General features: G+C 39.9%; 1 protein-coding gene across 7 annotated transcripts in view; it reads right to left on the bottom strand.

The window, feature by feature from the left end:
- Window positions 1–542: 542 nt before the first annotated feature.
- Window positions 543–14,806, bottom strand: part of LOC143037054 (uncharacterized) — a 262,443-nt gene continuing 248,179 nt past the window's right edge. For all 7 annotated transcript variants that reach the window (XM_076205173.1, XM_076205210.1, XM_076205194.1 and 4 more), the window contains 5 exons: window positions 10,102–10,281; window positions 9,308–9,519; window positions 6,611–6,744; window positions 2,432–2,642; window positions 543–2,247 (listed from right to left, as the gene is read on the bottom strand). In XM_076205173.1, coding sequence (XP_076061288.1) covers window positions 2,148–2,247; window positions 2,432–2,642; window positions 6,611–6,744; window positions 9,308–9,519; window positions 10,102–10,281 — 837 coding nt within the window. In that variant the 3' untranslated portion in view covers window positions 543–2,147. The remainder of the gene's footprint in view (window positions 2,248–2,431; window positions 2,643–6,610; window positions 6,745–9,307; window positions 9,520–10,101; window positions 10,282–14,806) is intronic.

A 14,806-nucleotide genomic window follows, 5' to 3' on the forward strand; every position in this document is an offset into this window, starting at 1 on the left:
GGTGGAAATGTGTATTGGCAGCCAGGTTGTGACACTCTTGACCCATACTATATCCATGCTACTGTACAGCATCCAGACTCGCTTATGGTATGGGGTGCATTTACAGGGTACAGCACCACTAAATTTCAAGTGCTTCCTAAATACCAAACAGTGAACTAGAGCTGTTGTATGACCATCTTCCTGACACATTTGACAATATGTGGGTGGCCATCTTTCAGTGAGATGGGACCCCCGTACACAAGGCCGAGTCAGTGAGTGAATGGTTGGATGACTGTGCAATTGAGTATATCAGAGATTGGCCTGGTTACAGTCCAGACATAAATCCAATTGAAAACTTGTGGGACAGAGTGAAAAGTGATTTAGAGGGGAAAGACATCTCTACCATACCCAAGTCGGAGGAGATCCGGGAATCTTATGCAAGGGTACCACAGGGTAAACTTCTTAACCTTGCCCTTTCTGTTTCAAAATGCATGCAGGTCATCAAGAGGAAAGGGTGTCCTACTAAATATTAATGGCAAGTGAAGTAACCAAAGTAATTATAATTTCTATTTTTATTAATATCTATTTGACAATGTTGGTGTGTTTTGCCTTTGTATTCTCTTGATCTTGATTATATCCTTCACTCTGTGTGGGGACTATACTACTGATGCATTTCCCAGTCTTGGATGGATCAATGTTTCAATGAGTTTTATCATCATCCATACAGTGAAACACCATTTCAATCTTCTGCAGTAATCGGTATATCTCTTGCATAATCCTGTTGATGTGTCTGTCAGGTAGGAAGTTGTCTTTAACACTCAAATCTTTCTCCTCTTTTGCTTTTGTAATGGGTTCACTTCCCAAGAAATACTTTAAAGACGGGTTTTTGCCACCACTGCCCATTTCCAGTACTTTGTATTTCTTGGTATTGAACTTCATTTCCCATTCTTGGCATGCAAAAATAGTGTTAAGATTATTTTCCAATAGTCTACCATCCTCCCTGTTTTTCACTCCTCTCATGATTTTTGCATCATCTGCAAACATGTTGGCATAGCTTGTTGTTCCTTCCATTATTGGTGCAAGCACTGAACCTTGTGGAACTCTGCTCATTACTTCTCTCCATCTTGACATTTTATCCTTTATTACTGTCTTCATGTATCCTTCCTTCAAAAAATCTTTCATCCATTCTAGTAGTTTACCTCTCAGTCCTCCATGCTCCAATTTCCACATAAATCTACTGTTGGGTACTTTATCAAATGCCTTCTCTAGGTTGAGGTACACACAGTCCACCCAGCCCTCTTTCTCTTGCAGTGCATCAATCACTCTTGAGTGATTATCAGGTTACCATGCAGCATTAAAATTGTATTAACACAGAATAGACATGGTCAAAGAATCACACTGCTCTAGATGCAACCACCACACAAAAAACACTGAACACCTCAATCCCTGAATGACCTATTAACCTTCCTAACCTGGGAGTTCTGGGTCTCCTACACGAGAGAGCTGGGGCAAAGGACTTATTGATCCATAAGGGTCATAAGTCTATAATTAGCTAAAGTCAGTGGAGTGTTCAGATGGGAAGACAATCAATATCTAAAATGATTCATGATGATCATAAATGAATAAATTGGCACATATACAAACAAGATAAACAATATAATTTGAAAATAAAAAACTGTTTAACTTACAGTACTGCATGATCTAATCCAATGTAACTTTTCATAAAAACCTTTTATTCCATCACTTATCCAATTAAAACACTAGAATATACATCATAACACATTCTTTCATGAAAAGTAGAAGGGACAGTGAATTCTGAAAACACAAGTAAGAGAATCTTCTATAACGAGGATAGAATGCTGTCCCCATATTTTCTTTCTTTACTGCATGATAACTCAGGTTGTCCTTTTTCTTGCATTAACACATAGATTGTCCTTTTTTGCATTAACACATGGGTATAGCCCATAGTTAGAAGCCATGAGAAGGTACTTAAGCACACAATACTTGGACTGGCAACATGAAAATGACCAGAGTTGAGACACTACAATTGAATATACTTAGTAACTTCTGAACCATCTTTATACAACCATAGCCACCTAATATTGTTTTATAAACTTTTTATAATGTGATGTCACAATTAACACAGATTTTTGAGATACGAATATACACTAATGCTTGGTGGTACCATAACCAATCTGGGCACTGATGTTGTCCAATCGGTCAATGTACTCATTCAAATCACTAGCTTCAAAGTCGGTCAGAAGATTTCTGGAATAAAAAATAATAGGAGTTTTACATAAACATATCAAATCACCATTCCTATTTTCTTAAGTAGGCATTAATTTCTGTTACATAAATGCATTAATACAAATTAAAAATGAGAGCATAATACTTCCTTAACATTAAGATATGTTATAGCGAATAGATGAAAAGAAAAGTGCAGGTAATTTACCTGTGTGATCCTGAGACCTGGGACTGTGCTGGGGATGAAACACAAGGTGGATAGAGACTACAGTGACTACTATGATGGGAATGGTCTTTAGTAGGTGGGGTAAGGCCCATCATACTGTAATCAGCCCTATGAGATAGAGGTAAAGCTGTGGCACCCTGTAGCCTTGTCAGACTGGAGGCTGAGCTTGTACATCTCGTGTAGTTATCCAACACTGCAGAGGAAATAAAACAAAACCCATCATTACAAAATAAACATTGTGAGCAATAACAGGCTCAGGAAACCCCGCCTTTAAGATAATTGCACACAGAAACTAAAATCCCCCATAGCTAAAAGGAGAGAGAGATTAACATTAAGGTATTACTGAATAATCAGGCGCCAGCTCCTCAGATGCTCTTGCATGTTACCTAAGGGCCATGGGTTTTCTGCAAGAGGGACCAAAGGCAATGGAATGTTTCATTGGATAATCATATGTAAAAACTAATAAGAAAACTATTATTGATATCCAATTATTGTGACAAGATATCAATAGCAAATCATGCTTAAAAATATAGTTTAAAATAGCAACATTCTGAGCCCTTGTATAATGGCTCCAAAATTGGTGAACTTGTGATATGCAAGCAAATCATGCTTGAAAATATGGTTTGAAATAGGAAAATTCTGAGCCCTTGCATAATGGCTCCAAAATTGGTGAACTTATGATTTACATTTGTTGGGTATCAGAAACTAAAAGAGCCAAACTAATGGTCTGACTCTTTATCAAAGGCTTCCTAGGGAGCCAGACAAGGCACACCACCTCCACCTATCCCACTTTCATTCATCACCCTTTACATCTTAACTCCTCAGGTCAGAAGCAATGCAGCATGACACAGCACACCCACAGCAGGGCCAGCCACTTCATTTACACAGTTGCCCTCCTTTCTTGTCTCCTCAAAGAAAAGATGAGGAGAAATCCTTCAGGCCAGGTCAAATTATTGTCCATTCACATTCTCTTCACACACCTATCCTTTGCCTTCTCCCTTCCCTGCTGAACAGACACTTCCCTTTCTTGGTCTTCCCCAGTTCACAGCATCCACCTCTGCCTTCCACACTTTATTTGCTAATCTTTCTTCACTCATTCTTTCCACGTGCCCAAACCATCCCGATATTCTTTCATAAGCCATATCTACTAACTCCTTTTCCACCCCCTCATTCTGGAAAACATTAATTTTTTCCACTTCCATATGACAAAATGAAAACCAGTGAATATAACAGCAATGACTCAGTATGCATGAGACAAGCAAAACATAAAACACTTGGAAATTCTGCACCATTGCACTTGTAGTGAGTGAATTTCTCCCATTCATCTGAGTTTTGGGTATAAAGGGGGGGGGAGGGAGGCAAGAGAAGAGAGGAAAGGAAAACAAGAAAGTGAGGAAAAGTGAGTGAGAAAGGGGAGGGAAGGAGAGTGAGGGAGGGGAAGGAAAAGGAGCGAGGGAAAGGACAGAACAGAGGAGCAAGGGAAGGGAGGGAAGAAGAATGATGGAGGGGAAGGAAGGTGAGTGAAGAAGAGGGAGAGAGGAAGGGGAGGGGAGCAAAGGAAAGGAGAATGGGAGTGAGGGTGGAGGAAAGGGGAAGGGAAATAAGGGATGGAGGAAGGGGAGGAGCAAGAGAGGGTAAAGGGTGAGGGACAGGGAAAAGGAGATAGGGGAAGGGGAAAGGGAGTGAGGTGGGAAAAGGGAAGGAGAGAGCAAGGGCAAAGTGAAGGACAGAGGGGAAGAGATTAAGAGAGAGGGAAGGGGAGTGAGGGGGAAAGGTAAGTGGGGGAGGGGAGTAAGGGAGGGGAAGGAGGGAAGTGAATTGAGGGAGAAGGGAGGGAACAAGAGTGAGGGAGGGAAGCAATAAGGGTGTGGGAAATAGAGGGAGGAAGGTGAGAGAAAGGAGGCAATGATGGGGAAGGAAGGGAAGCAAAGGAGAAGAGGGTAGAGGAGAGGAGGGGAGGGAGAGGGAGCTTAGCAAGGGTCATGGGAGAGTATATACATCCACCACCTTAGTGCTGTGGAGAAGCCATGGACGGTGTAGTGTCAGCCCAAGTGATGGCTGCTTGGCTCAGGGTGTGTATGCCTAAGGTTCAAAGAAGTCAGTTCAGTTGATTTGTTTCTTTGAACCAAAAGCATGCCTAAATTAGGAATCAAAGAAGTGTATTGCTACCAGGTAGTACCTCAGCACAACTACAGCACTAGGATATCACTCAGCCTCCAGAACCCTCATTTTCTGTTGATTATAGTGACCCACAACAGCACTGTATGGGGCAGAAACATGGAACATAAGAGAGGAAAAGAGAAGGAGTTTGAATGTGTTTGAGATGAGGTGTCTGAGAAGTATGATAGGGGTTACTAGGCGGGATAAGAGTGAGAAATGAGGAGGTGAGGAGGAGAACGGGGGTGGTAAGGGAGTTGGGAGATAGGGTTCATGAAAGAGTATTGGGATGGTTTGGACACATGGAAAGAATGAGTGAGGAAAGACTAGTGAAGAGGTATGGAAAGCAGATGTGGAGGGAGTGAACATGAGGGGGCGACCTAGGATGAGATGGATGGATGGGGTGAAAGGGGTTTTAGGGAAGAGGGTAATGTCTGTTGAGGAAGGACAGGAGAGGACAGAAGACAGGGGTGAATGGAAAATGGTTGTATATGGATGATGTTGTGCTGCATGAGGTGGAATGGGTGGGGGGATGTGGTTGAGGTAGTATGTGTGAGAAAAATTTGACAGCCCGAAGGGATTTCTCCCTGTCTTCTCCTTTTTTGTATGAGGGGATGGAGAGTGGGGGTTGCTGATTTAATGAAGTGGACTTGCTGTGGACTTGCTGTGGATGTGCTGTGTCTTGCAACACTGCTTCTGACCCAAGGCAGTGGACAAGATACAGGGATGACCTGTCATCCAGGAGGTGCCAAGATAAGAGGGAGGGTAGAGGGTGGAGGGGAGTGGAGTGTATTGGGGATGGAATGGGTGGGAATGATTTTTATGCCTTTGTTTTTTGGCTACCTCCCTTGTAAGGGGGAAAAAAGCCCTTGGTATATGTATGTACAACAGGTTTGGATGGCCACTGACTCAGGGTGAATTAATCTGCCCTGTGGATGGTTTTATTTTTCATCTGTCAGGGTATTCAACACACCATCCTTACTTCAGGGAAACCAGGGAAGAAACTGTTTTAGTCACTATGACCTGACTATGTACCCAGTGGTAACGTATTACATGGGGCCCTATCTTTGCATTTATTTAGCAGTTCTTCAAAATATTCCCTCCACCTTTCCATAACCTCATATTTGTTGTTGTTAAATGGCTTCATTCTTAACATTAACCCTACTTCCCATGCTCTCCTCTGGTTTTCTCACTTCATTTACCTGTTTCCATACATACATACATACATATACCAAGGCTTTCCCCCTTACAAGGGAGGTAGCCAAAAAGGAAAAGGCATAATATCATTCCCACCCATACATACATACATATACCAAAGGCTTTTTCCCCCTTACATGGGGGGGTAGCCAAAAAGAAAAAGGCATAGAAATCACTCTCACCATTTCATTTCCATAAGTTTTTTTTATTCTCTTCAAATTCCTCAGATATAATTTGTCCTAATTTCTTTTCACTTTTGTGCCTCTATTATAAAACCTACTCACTTTTTTTCATTCTTACATATCTTAAATTCCCCTCTTCTCTCATCCATTTTACTCTCCAACTATACACTTACAAAAAGTGCAAGAAAGTAGTTTTCTAAATAAGGTAATTTATACATGAAAAAGGTAGAAAAAAAAGACATGAGTCTAGTTCTGAGTTTATTCCTGACTAGTTTTGCTTTAAGCATCTAAAGAAGCTTCAAGCAATACTGGTCAGGAATAAACTCAGAACCAGACCAATGTCTTCTTTTTCTATCTTTTTCAACTCGTCACAATGTCCCAAGAACTGATAAATAGTAACCTCACCAGTGGAAATAGCACAAATTCAGTGTACATTTCTACGCTACCATAAATCATCACTGAATGGAGGTACCCAAACCATGAAGTACACAAACAGAGTGCGAATTGATTAATTTCAGTCTGAAGGTAATTAATATAAGTTACAAAAAAGTTATATGTTTTGAAACTATCCAATAAAAATGGGTTAAAATTTCAATAGTCATAAAATTTGAGTGGAAATAGTTACCTGGAGAGACAGGAGGTTGGCTCAAATATGGGATATGGTGGAGTACTACTTGAGATCCAAATCGTCTGTATCGCGCCCGTCGCCGTATCAGGTATTGCATCCTCAATACTGCTATTACCACGAAAACACACTGCCTGCTCATAAAAACATCTTATTGTATAACCTAGATTTGTAACCATAAGTAGTTAATATTCAACATACTCTTACAAAAATATTAAAAATAATTACCTAATAATAACTACAAATGTGTAAGTCTCTATTACAGTACAATAACTAATCATAAAAACCAGACCAATGGGTACAGTATAACAACTATTTTTCATGGATATAGTCTTATATTTTTAGCTTCTATGTTTGAACACATTAACAACAGACTAGTTACTTGGTTACTTGAAGTCTATAACTGTTTACACATACAGACCATCAGTTCACTAACTGACAGAAGAGATCTCCTGATTAAAGATGGGAAGGCTTTAAGAGGTCATGTAAGTAAATTAAGACCACATATCTAAGGGATGTGAACAAATAGTTTTCCATATAGATGCATAAATATGTGGAATAGCTTAGAAGGTGATATAGCCCAGCTGCCTAAGCTCAAACAATACATGATTTCAAATATAAATATGATAATTGGAAACCAAGGATTTAGATTGAGTCTGGGCATGTAAGAAAATTAGAGAATAGGAGATGGAACCCAATGAGTATTGGTCCTTTCCTGTATACTACAATTAGGTAAATACTACAAGGTAAAACACCCACACATGCCAAGAAACATCAAAACAACACCCAAATACCTATATCACACATACTCTCTTCTCTTCCTTCCCAATCACCAACCTCCAGAAGCATATCCATAATTAAATGACTCATTACTCCATCAACAAACTGAAAAACAACAAACTGCTTCATGACTGACCCCTTGATATCCACCCTTCTGAGTCCTCTCTCCATTGAGAGGACAGTCAACCTGGCCAGACTGTGGTGAGGCCACCATCCAGCCTTTCTAAGTTACCAAAGGCAGCTGGATGATTGTATCACAGACAACTGTATGGGATGTAACACTTCACCCTATATTATACAACACATTATGGAAGACTGCATTGTACACAATTATGCGCACCAACAAAACAAAAAAGTCGATTCAGAAAGGGACCTGGGAGTAATCATCTCGAGTAACTTGACACCTGATAAACATGTCAATAAATTATTTGGAGAGACTTTTAACTTATTAAGATCAATGAAAGTGGCCTTCGACTACATAGATGAGATGGTTAAAAAAATAGTGGTTACACTGATAAGACCTAAACTAGAATATGCTGCAAGATTGTGGGCACCTAGCACAAAAAAGAACATAAGAAAATTAGAAAGAATCCAAAGAGCAGCGATAAAAATGGCACACACTCTCAAATCTGACATACAAACAAAGGTGGGAGAAATTACATCTGTCAACACTGGAGCAGAGAAGAGAAAGAGGTGATTTATTGACCATTTACAAAATTATGAAAGGGATGGAAATTCTCAATAGAGACGACTTATTAAAGTGGGACAGAAGAGAAACAAGAGGACACGAAAAGAAACTAAAGACGGACAGTTATAGAAGAGACCTGAAAAACAATAGCTTCCCACATAAAGTGATTGATGTCTGGAACAAACTAAACGGAGAAACAGTGAGTGCTAAAACTATACACGATTTTAAGAATAAACTGGATGTGGAGAGATACGAAAATGGGTCACTATGAGCATAGCTCTCGTCCCGTAATATACAACTAGATAAATATACTCTATAAGGGATTTGTGGGAAAACTTTGTTCAAGCCATGGCATCCCTCAGGGAGATCAGACTATTCAGCCAGTCTAGAGAATGACAACACCAACTGCATGTTTAATGAATGGAATAAAATTCCAACTGTGGTAAGTGAATGTTGTGCAGTTCAATGTTATAAAATTAATTTGGACAAACACCTAAGTGCTGTGATATTTTCTAATTGGTTATATTGTTTGGCTTGGTTTATTTGGTTATCTGTTTACCTCACTTCTTTTATTTTATTTTTTCTGATTCTGATCTCGTTATGAACCAAATGGTTAATATAGTTATATGCAAGATGTTAACACATATCTTTCCAACTACTGCTTTGTATGACCATAAAGTTCTTTGGACATTTTTCTCTTTGATGCCTGTTTTGTAGGACCATCAAATACAGGATTCCATTACTGATCCACAGTTCTTCAAACAAAAATTATATCAATATATATTGATACTAATGTGCATTTTTTTTATCAAAAGTATATTATTAAATGTGTTGAACAAAGTTATAAGATTATATCAACAAATATTTTCTCCTTTATCATAGTAAACCTATCTTCCAATGCACAAACCCTGCATGGAGTTGACTGAATAAGTTTTATACAGTCAATACTTTATGAATTTTAATGACATCCCATGCTACCTCCTTTATGAGGAGAAATTAGCCTAGTATATAAATAGATAGAAGGACACCCATATGAATTAGTGTCATGTACCATTCTTTTGTAATGGTAAACTAATTTCCACTCACAAAAGAATGATGATCACTTTTAATTTTCAATGTCCCTTTTTTCTTCTACCCTCCTAGTCTTTCCTTCTCTATGATTCCACCACTATCCCAAATACTATCAGTGACAAAACACAATACAATCCATAGCATTAAAAGCATCATACCTGAATCGATGTCTGTGATCCAAGCTACATTTCCTCCTATTTTGTTCCTCTAATGGAAGATGGCTCTTCAAAGCCATAGATGCAAGTCTAGAGAGTGTGTGCTCTTCTGTGTCCTGGTAACTACTGATGGCCAACATGAGGTACTGCTTCTGCCATATCAATGCTTTTCGCCATGATTCACTTTGCTGATACTTTCCATAAATGTAGTGAACCTGTTTTTTTGAGTTAAAAAGCACATGTCAAAAGAAAATATTTTCAGTTGAAATATTCTGAGATCTTCAGTTAGCATTTTTATTGAGAGAGAACTGAGCATCTCACATTAGTATTACTTTGATACAAGTTACTCTCAGCATTTAAAAATACAATAATTGTTGACTTGAGTTTCATTGACTGGAAATTCACCTCCCACAACAACTGGCAATGGACTTTGGGCCTTCCAATAGCTCTCCCTCTTGGTCCTTGGGTTTTTCCATACATCTTTCTGAGAAGAAACACTAGACTGTTGTCTGTGTTGCACTGTATATAGTAGTAGGAAGTAATCTCAGCTCTTATAAGAAAAAATGGGGGAAATTTCAAAGTTACGAGATAGATCTTGGGCCAAGTCTGTAGAATGAATATTAGTCCCTCAGAGCTGTGTCCCTAGGTGGAGGTGAAGATGTTGACGAGTTTTGAAGGGCAGCAGGGAAATGATTACTTCTTAGATATCAATCTCACAAGACTGCCACTTGCAGGTATCCACCACTGGTTCCTGACTGAAACTATGAAATTTGAGACAAGAATGAAAAAATACAAACCCTTGCATCATCTGTTTGGGGAATGATCTGAGGTATTGAAGGTTGAGATCTCATTTCACTCTGGAGTTTCATGGCCTTATTTTCTGCCCTTGAAACAGCCAATTGCAAAGCTGATCTTTCAGCTGCCCAAGTTGACCGTTCAGCTGCCAAGATTGCCTCTACTTCAGGCTTGTTGGTTTCCTATAACAGAAATACAAGAACCAAGTTATTAAGGTTTAATTCAATAGCCTGTATGGAATATCTCATGCATTGCTGTCGTGCAAAATGATCCAAACATTTACTAGACCCTGCTACAAGTGCAATGTTATCAGCAAACAACAACTGGCTCACTTCCCACTTTTCTCAATTTTCTTTATCCATCTCCAGTCTCCTGCCCATTACCCTTGCATTTACCTCCTGCACCACTCCATCCATGTACGCATTGAACAGCGATGGCAATATGGCACACCCCTGGTACAGTCACACCTTTACCTCAAGCCATTCATTTTCTCCATTTTCAATTCCAACACAGGCTCTACTAATTTGGTAAAAATTCCTGACTGCCATTAACAGTTCTTCCCCAATCTTATATATCTGTAAAACCTCCCACAGTGCCTTCCTGTGTACCCTATCATAAATTTTTTCCAAATCCTTAAAGGCCCAAAAAACATCCTTACCTTTTCCTAAAGCTTTCTCATATATCTGCCTAACCACAAAAATCTGATCCATGCAACTCCTACCTTTCCTAATCCCACACTGTTCAGCACCAATACTCCCTCTGTTCATCTCCTAATCATCTCAATTAAAATATTCTTATAAATATAAGCCTTCCCAACTATAATCATCACAGTGATCCCTCTTAAACTACTACACTCACATGATACATACATACATACATACATATACCAAGGCTTTTTCCCCCTTACAAGGGGGGTAGCCAAAAAGAAAAAGGCACAAAATCATTCCCACCCATTCCATCCCTGAATACACTCCACACCCCTCCACCCTCCCTCTTATCTTAGCACCTCCTGAATGACGGGTCATCCCTGCACCTTGTCCACTGCCCTGGGTCAGAAGCAGTGTCGCAAGACACAGCACATCCACAGCAAGGCCACTTCATTAAATCGGCGACCCCCCCTCTCCGTCCCCCCATTGCATAAAATGAGAGGACGGGGAGAAATCCCTTCGGGCTGCGTCAAATTTTGCTCACACATACTACCTCACCCCCCATCCACCCGCCCATTCCACCTCATGCAATCACAACATCATCCATATACAACCATTCTCCATTCACCCGTCTTCTGTCCTCTCCCGTCCTTCCTCAACAGACATTCCCCTCTTCCCCAAAGCCCCCTTCACCCAATCCATCCACCTCATCCTAGGACATCCCCTCATGTTCACTCCCTCCACATCTGCCTTCCACACCTCTTTTACTAGTCTTTCTTCACTCATTCTTTCCATGTGTCCAAACCACCCTAATATTCTTTCATCAACCCTATCTCCCAGCTCCTTTTCCACCCCTGTTCTCACATGATAAGCATGATAAAAGAAATACAATGGTCAGCAACCACCCTGGTTCCCAGCCTGGTAAACCATACAAGGAGAGACTAAAAGCACTGGGTCTGCCAACTTTTAACCCCTTCACTACGGGCCAAAATCTCGTGGGCAGCATTAGCTGCCAGATGTGCGATGTTGCTTCATAATACTCGCATGATAAAAAATAAAGTTACCGCTCTATTGCTCGTTCTCTTTCACCCATGAATTTTGATAACCATAGAAAATATGATGAAGCCAGTTTACAGAGTATGGGGGCCACGCAGGTACAACTACAATATATATAATCAAGACGCTGACATCGGCATCCTCGCGTACCCACTTGCTCCTCATGACACCTATGTAGGTGTCATCGTATCGAAGGGGTTAAAGATTGAAGAGGAAGAGGCGATATGGTTGTAGTATTCAAGTTACCAAAGGAGATAGACAACATTGACAGAGTATTTTTCTATTATCATTAACGATGAGAGAGCTTTGAAAGGTCATGAGAACAAACTGAGAAAGTCTAAATGTCTACAGGATGTGAGGAAATTGTTTTCCATATTGATACCTAAGTGCTTGGAATAACTGTGTTCAAGTTGGAAAAATATATAAATTCATAATTAAGCATGATAATTGGAAAATAAGGATATATCCCATGTTGGAACTATACATGAATCTATAGCTGAGTATGATATATTGGATAGTAAGACAGAGGACATATGAAAGTGGCATTTGCTGACAAGTCTATCAAAATAAACACCAAATGTGAGGACAGAACCTTTATTAGTATGATGTTTTGCTTATTACAGCTTTTTCAAGTACATGTACATGAAAAAGCTACAAGAAGCAAAATATTGTACCAACAAAATCTCTGTCCTCATATGTTGTTTATTTCAAAAGACAAAAGACCCATTTGGTGGTGCTAGTCTTTCCTGTATACTACAATTACGTAAATTAGATAAATAAATATATATATATTTGTGCATATATGCCTGCAGAGCCTTGAGAAATAGTTTTCTAAAATAACAATAATTGTTGCCTTGAGTTTCACAAATTGGATATCCACAGCCTCACAACAGCTGGCAATGGTTTTTGGACCTTCCACAGACTTCTCAATGAAGAAATAAGGGATTGTTGTCTGTGTTGTATGCATGTAATTACCTATTTTAGCATGTGGTAAAGGAGTGACTAGAATGGTTTCTTTTATTCCAACTAGTTTTGAAGTTACTTATGGCTTTACCTTAGGCTATATGAATTTCTAAGCTATTCTGGTTGATGCATCTATGTGGAAAAATTTGTCTTTACATTCTTTTGACTTTTTTTTTTTTTAACTTATTCCTCTGACTGGTGTGTGGAACAAGAAGGACAGGAGGAAACAGAAGGAAGGGTAGTGAGTGGTGGGATGAGGAAACAAAGAAGGTTGTAGAGAAGAAGCAAGCTTTCACAGATCGGTTACAAAATAGGATGAGGGAATTGTTTGAGAGGTACAAAGTAAAGAGAAGTGAAGTAAAGCATAAGATTAAGGAGGTGAAGAGGAGAGCAGATGTGAAATGGGGTAAGAGTATGACAGAAAATTTTGAAAGTAATAAAAAGATGTTTTGGAAAGAAATTAAAAGAGGGAGAGGAGGCGAATCAAGTACAGAAGAAAAGGTTAAAGGTGCAGATGGAGAGATGATAATGGAAGAGAAGACAGTAAGAGGAAGATGGGTAGAGTATTTTAGGGAGTTGCTAAATGTGAAGGAGGATAGGGAGGGAAAGGTAGTTGCAGTGGGAAGTACTAAGAAAATGACTGTGATGAGTGAGGAAAATGGAGGAGAAATAAGGATGAAGTGAAGGCAGTTGTTAAGATGATGAGACCAGGTAAGGCACCTGGGTTCAATGGATGCCATGCAGAATGTCTGAAAAAAGGAGGTACAGTGATGGTGGACTGGCTGGTGAGGTTATCTAATGTTTGTTTGAGAGAGGGTAGAGTGCCATAGGACTGGAGGAGTGCCTGCATAGTTCCACTTTACAAGGGAAAAGGGGACAAGTGTGAGTGTAGTAGTTTCAGAGGAATTAGCTTGTTAAGTGTAGTTGGGAAGGCTTATGGGAGGATCTTGAGAGGAACAGAGGGAGTAATTGATGAGGAACAGTGTGGATTTAGGACAGGTAGAGGCTGCATAGATCAGATTTTTGTGGTAAGACAGATATGTGAGAAAGCTATAGGAAAAGGTAAAGATGTTTTTTGGGCTTTTATGGATCTGGAAAAGGCTTATGACAGGGTAGACAGGAAGGCATTGTGGGAGATTTTGCAGATATATGGGATAGGAGGAAAGCTTTTAGGAGCTGTCAAGAGTTTTTATGAGAGTAGTAGAGCATGTGTCAGGATTAGAAATTGAGAGAGTGAGCAGTTCAAGGTAAAGGTGGGACTTCATCAGGGATGTGTTATGTCACACTGGCTGTTCAACTTGTACATGGATGGAGTGGTGCAAGAGGTAAATACAAGGGTGGTGGGTCAGGGAATGGAGATGGTTAGAGAAAATGGAGAAAAGTGGGAGGTGAGCCAGCTGTTGTTTGCAGATGACACTGTGCTTATGGCAGGATTGGAGGAGGGATTGAGGAAGTTAGTGACAGAGTTTGGGAGTGTGTGTGAAAGAAGGAAGTTGAAGATAAATGTGGGTAAAAGTAAGGTGATGAGATGTACAAGGGGAGAATGTGGCAGGAAATTGGAAGTGAGTATTAAGGGAAAGAGACTGGAAGTGGATATTTTTAGATACTTGGGTGCGAATGTGGCAGGAAAGGGAGGAGTGGAGGTGGAGGTAGAATATAGATTGAGAGAAGCAAGTAAATGCCTTGGTGGATTAAAAAGTGTAATGAGAAATAGACATTTGGGAATGGATGATAAGAGGAGGTTGTATGAAGGAGTGATTGTGCCAACAGCACTGTATGGGGCAGAAACATGGAACATAAGAGAGGAGTTTGAATGTGTTTGAGATGAGGTGTCTGAGAAGTATGATAGGGGTTACTAGGCTGGATAAAGTGAGAAATGAGGAGGTGAGGAGGAGAACATGGGTGGTAAGGGAGTTGAGAGATAGGGTTCATGAAAGAGTATTGGGATGGTTTGGTCACATGGAAAGAATGAGTGAAGAAAGACTAGTGAAAGAGGTATGGAGGGCAGATGTGGAGGGAGTGAACATGAGGGGGTGACCTA

The sequence above is a fragment of the Oratosquilla oratoria genome, chromosome 2, assembly GCF_046742065.1.
Source record: "Oratosquilla oratoria isolate Oo_2021 chromosome 2, ASM4674206v1, whole genome shotgun sequence".
Classification (NCBI taxonomy): Eukaryota; Metazoa; Arthropoda; class Malacostraca; order Stomatopoda; family Squillidae; genus Oratosquilla; species Oratosquilla oratoria.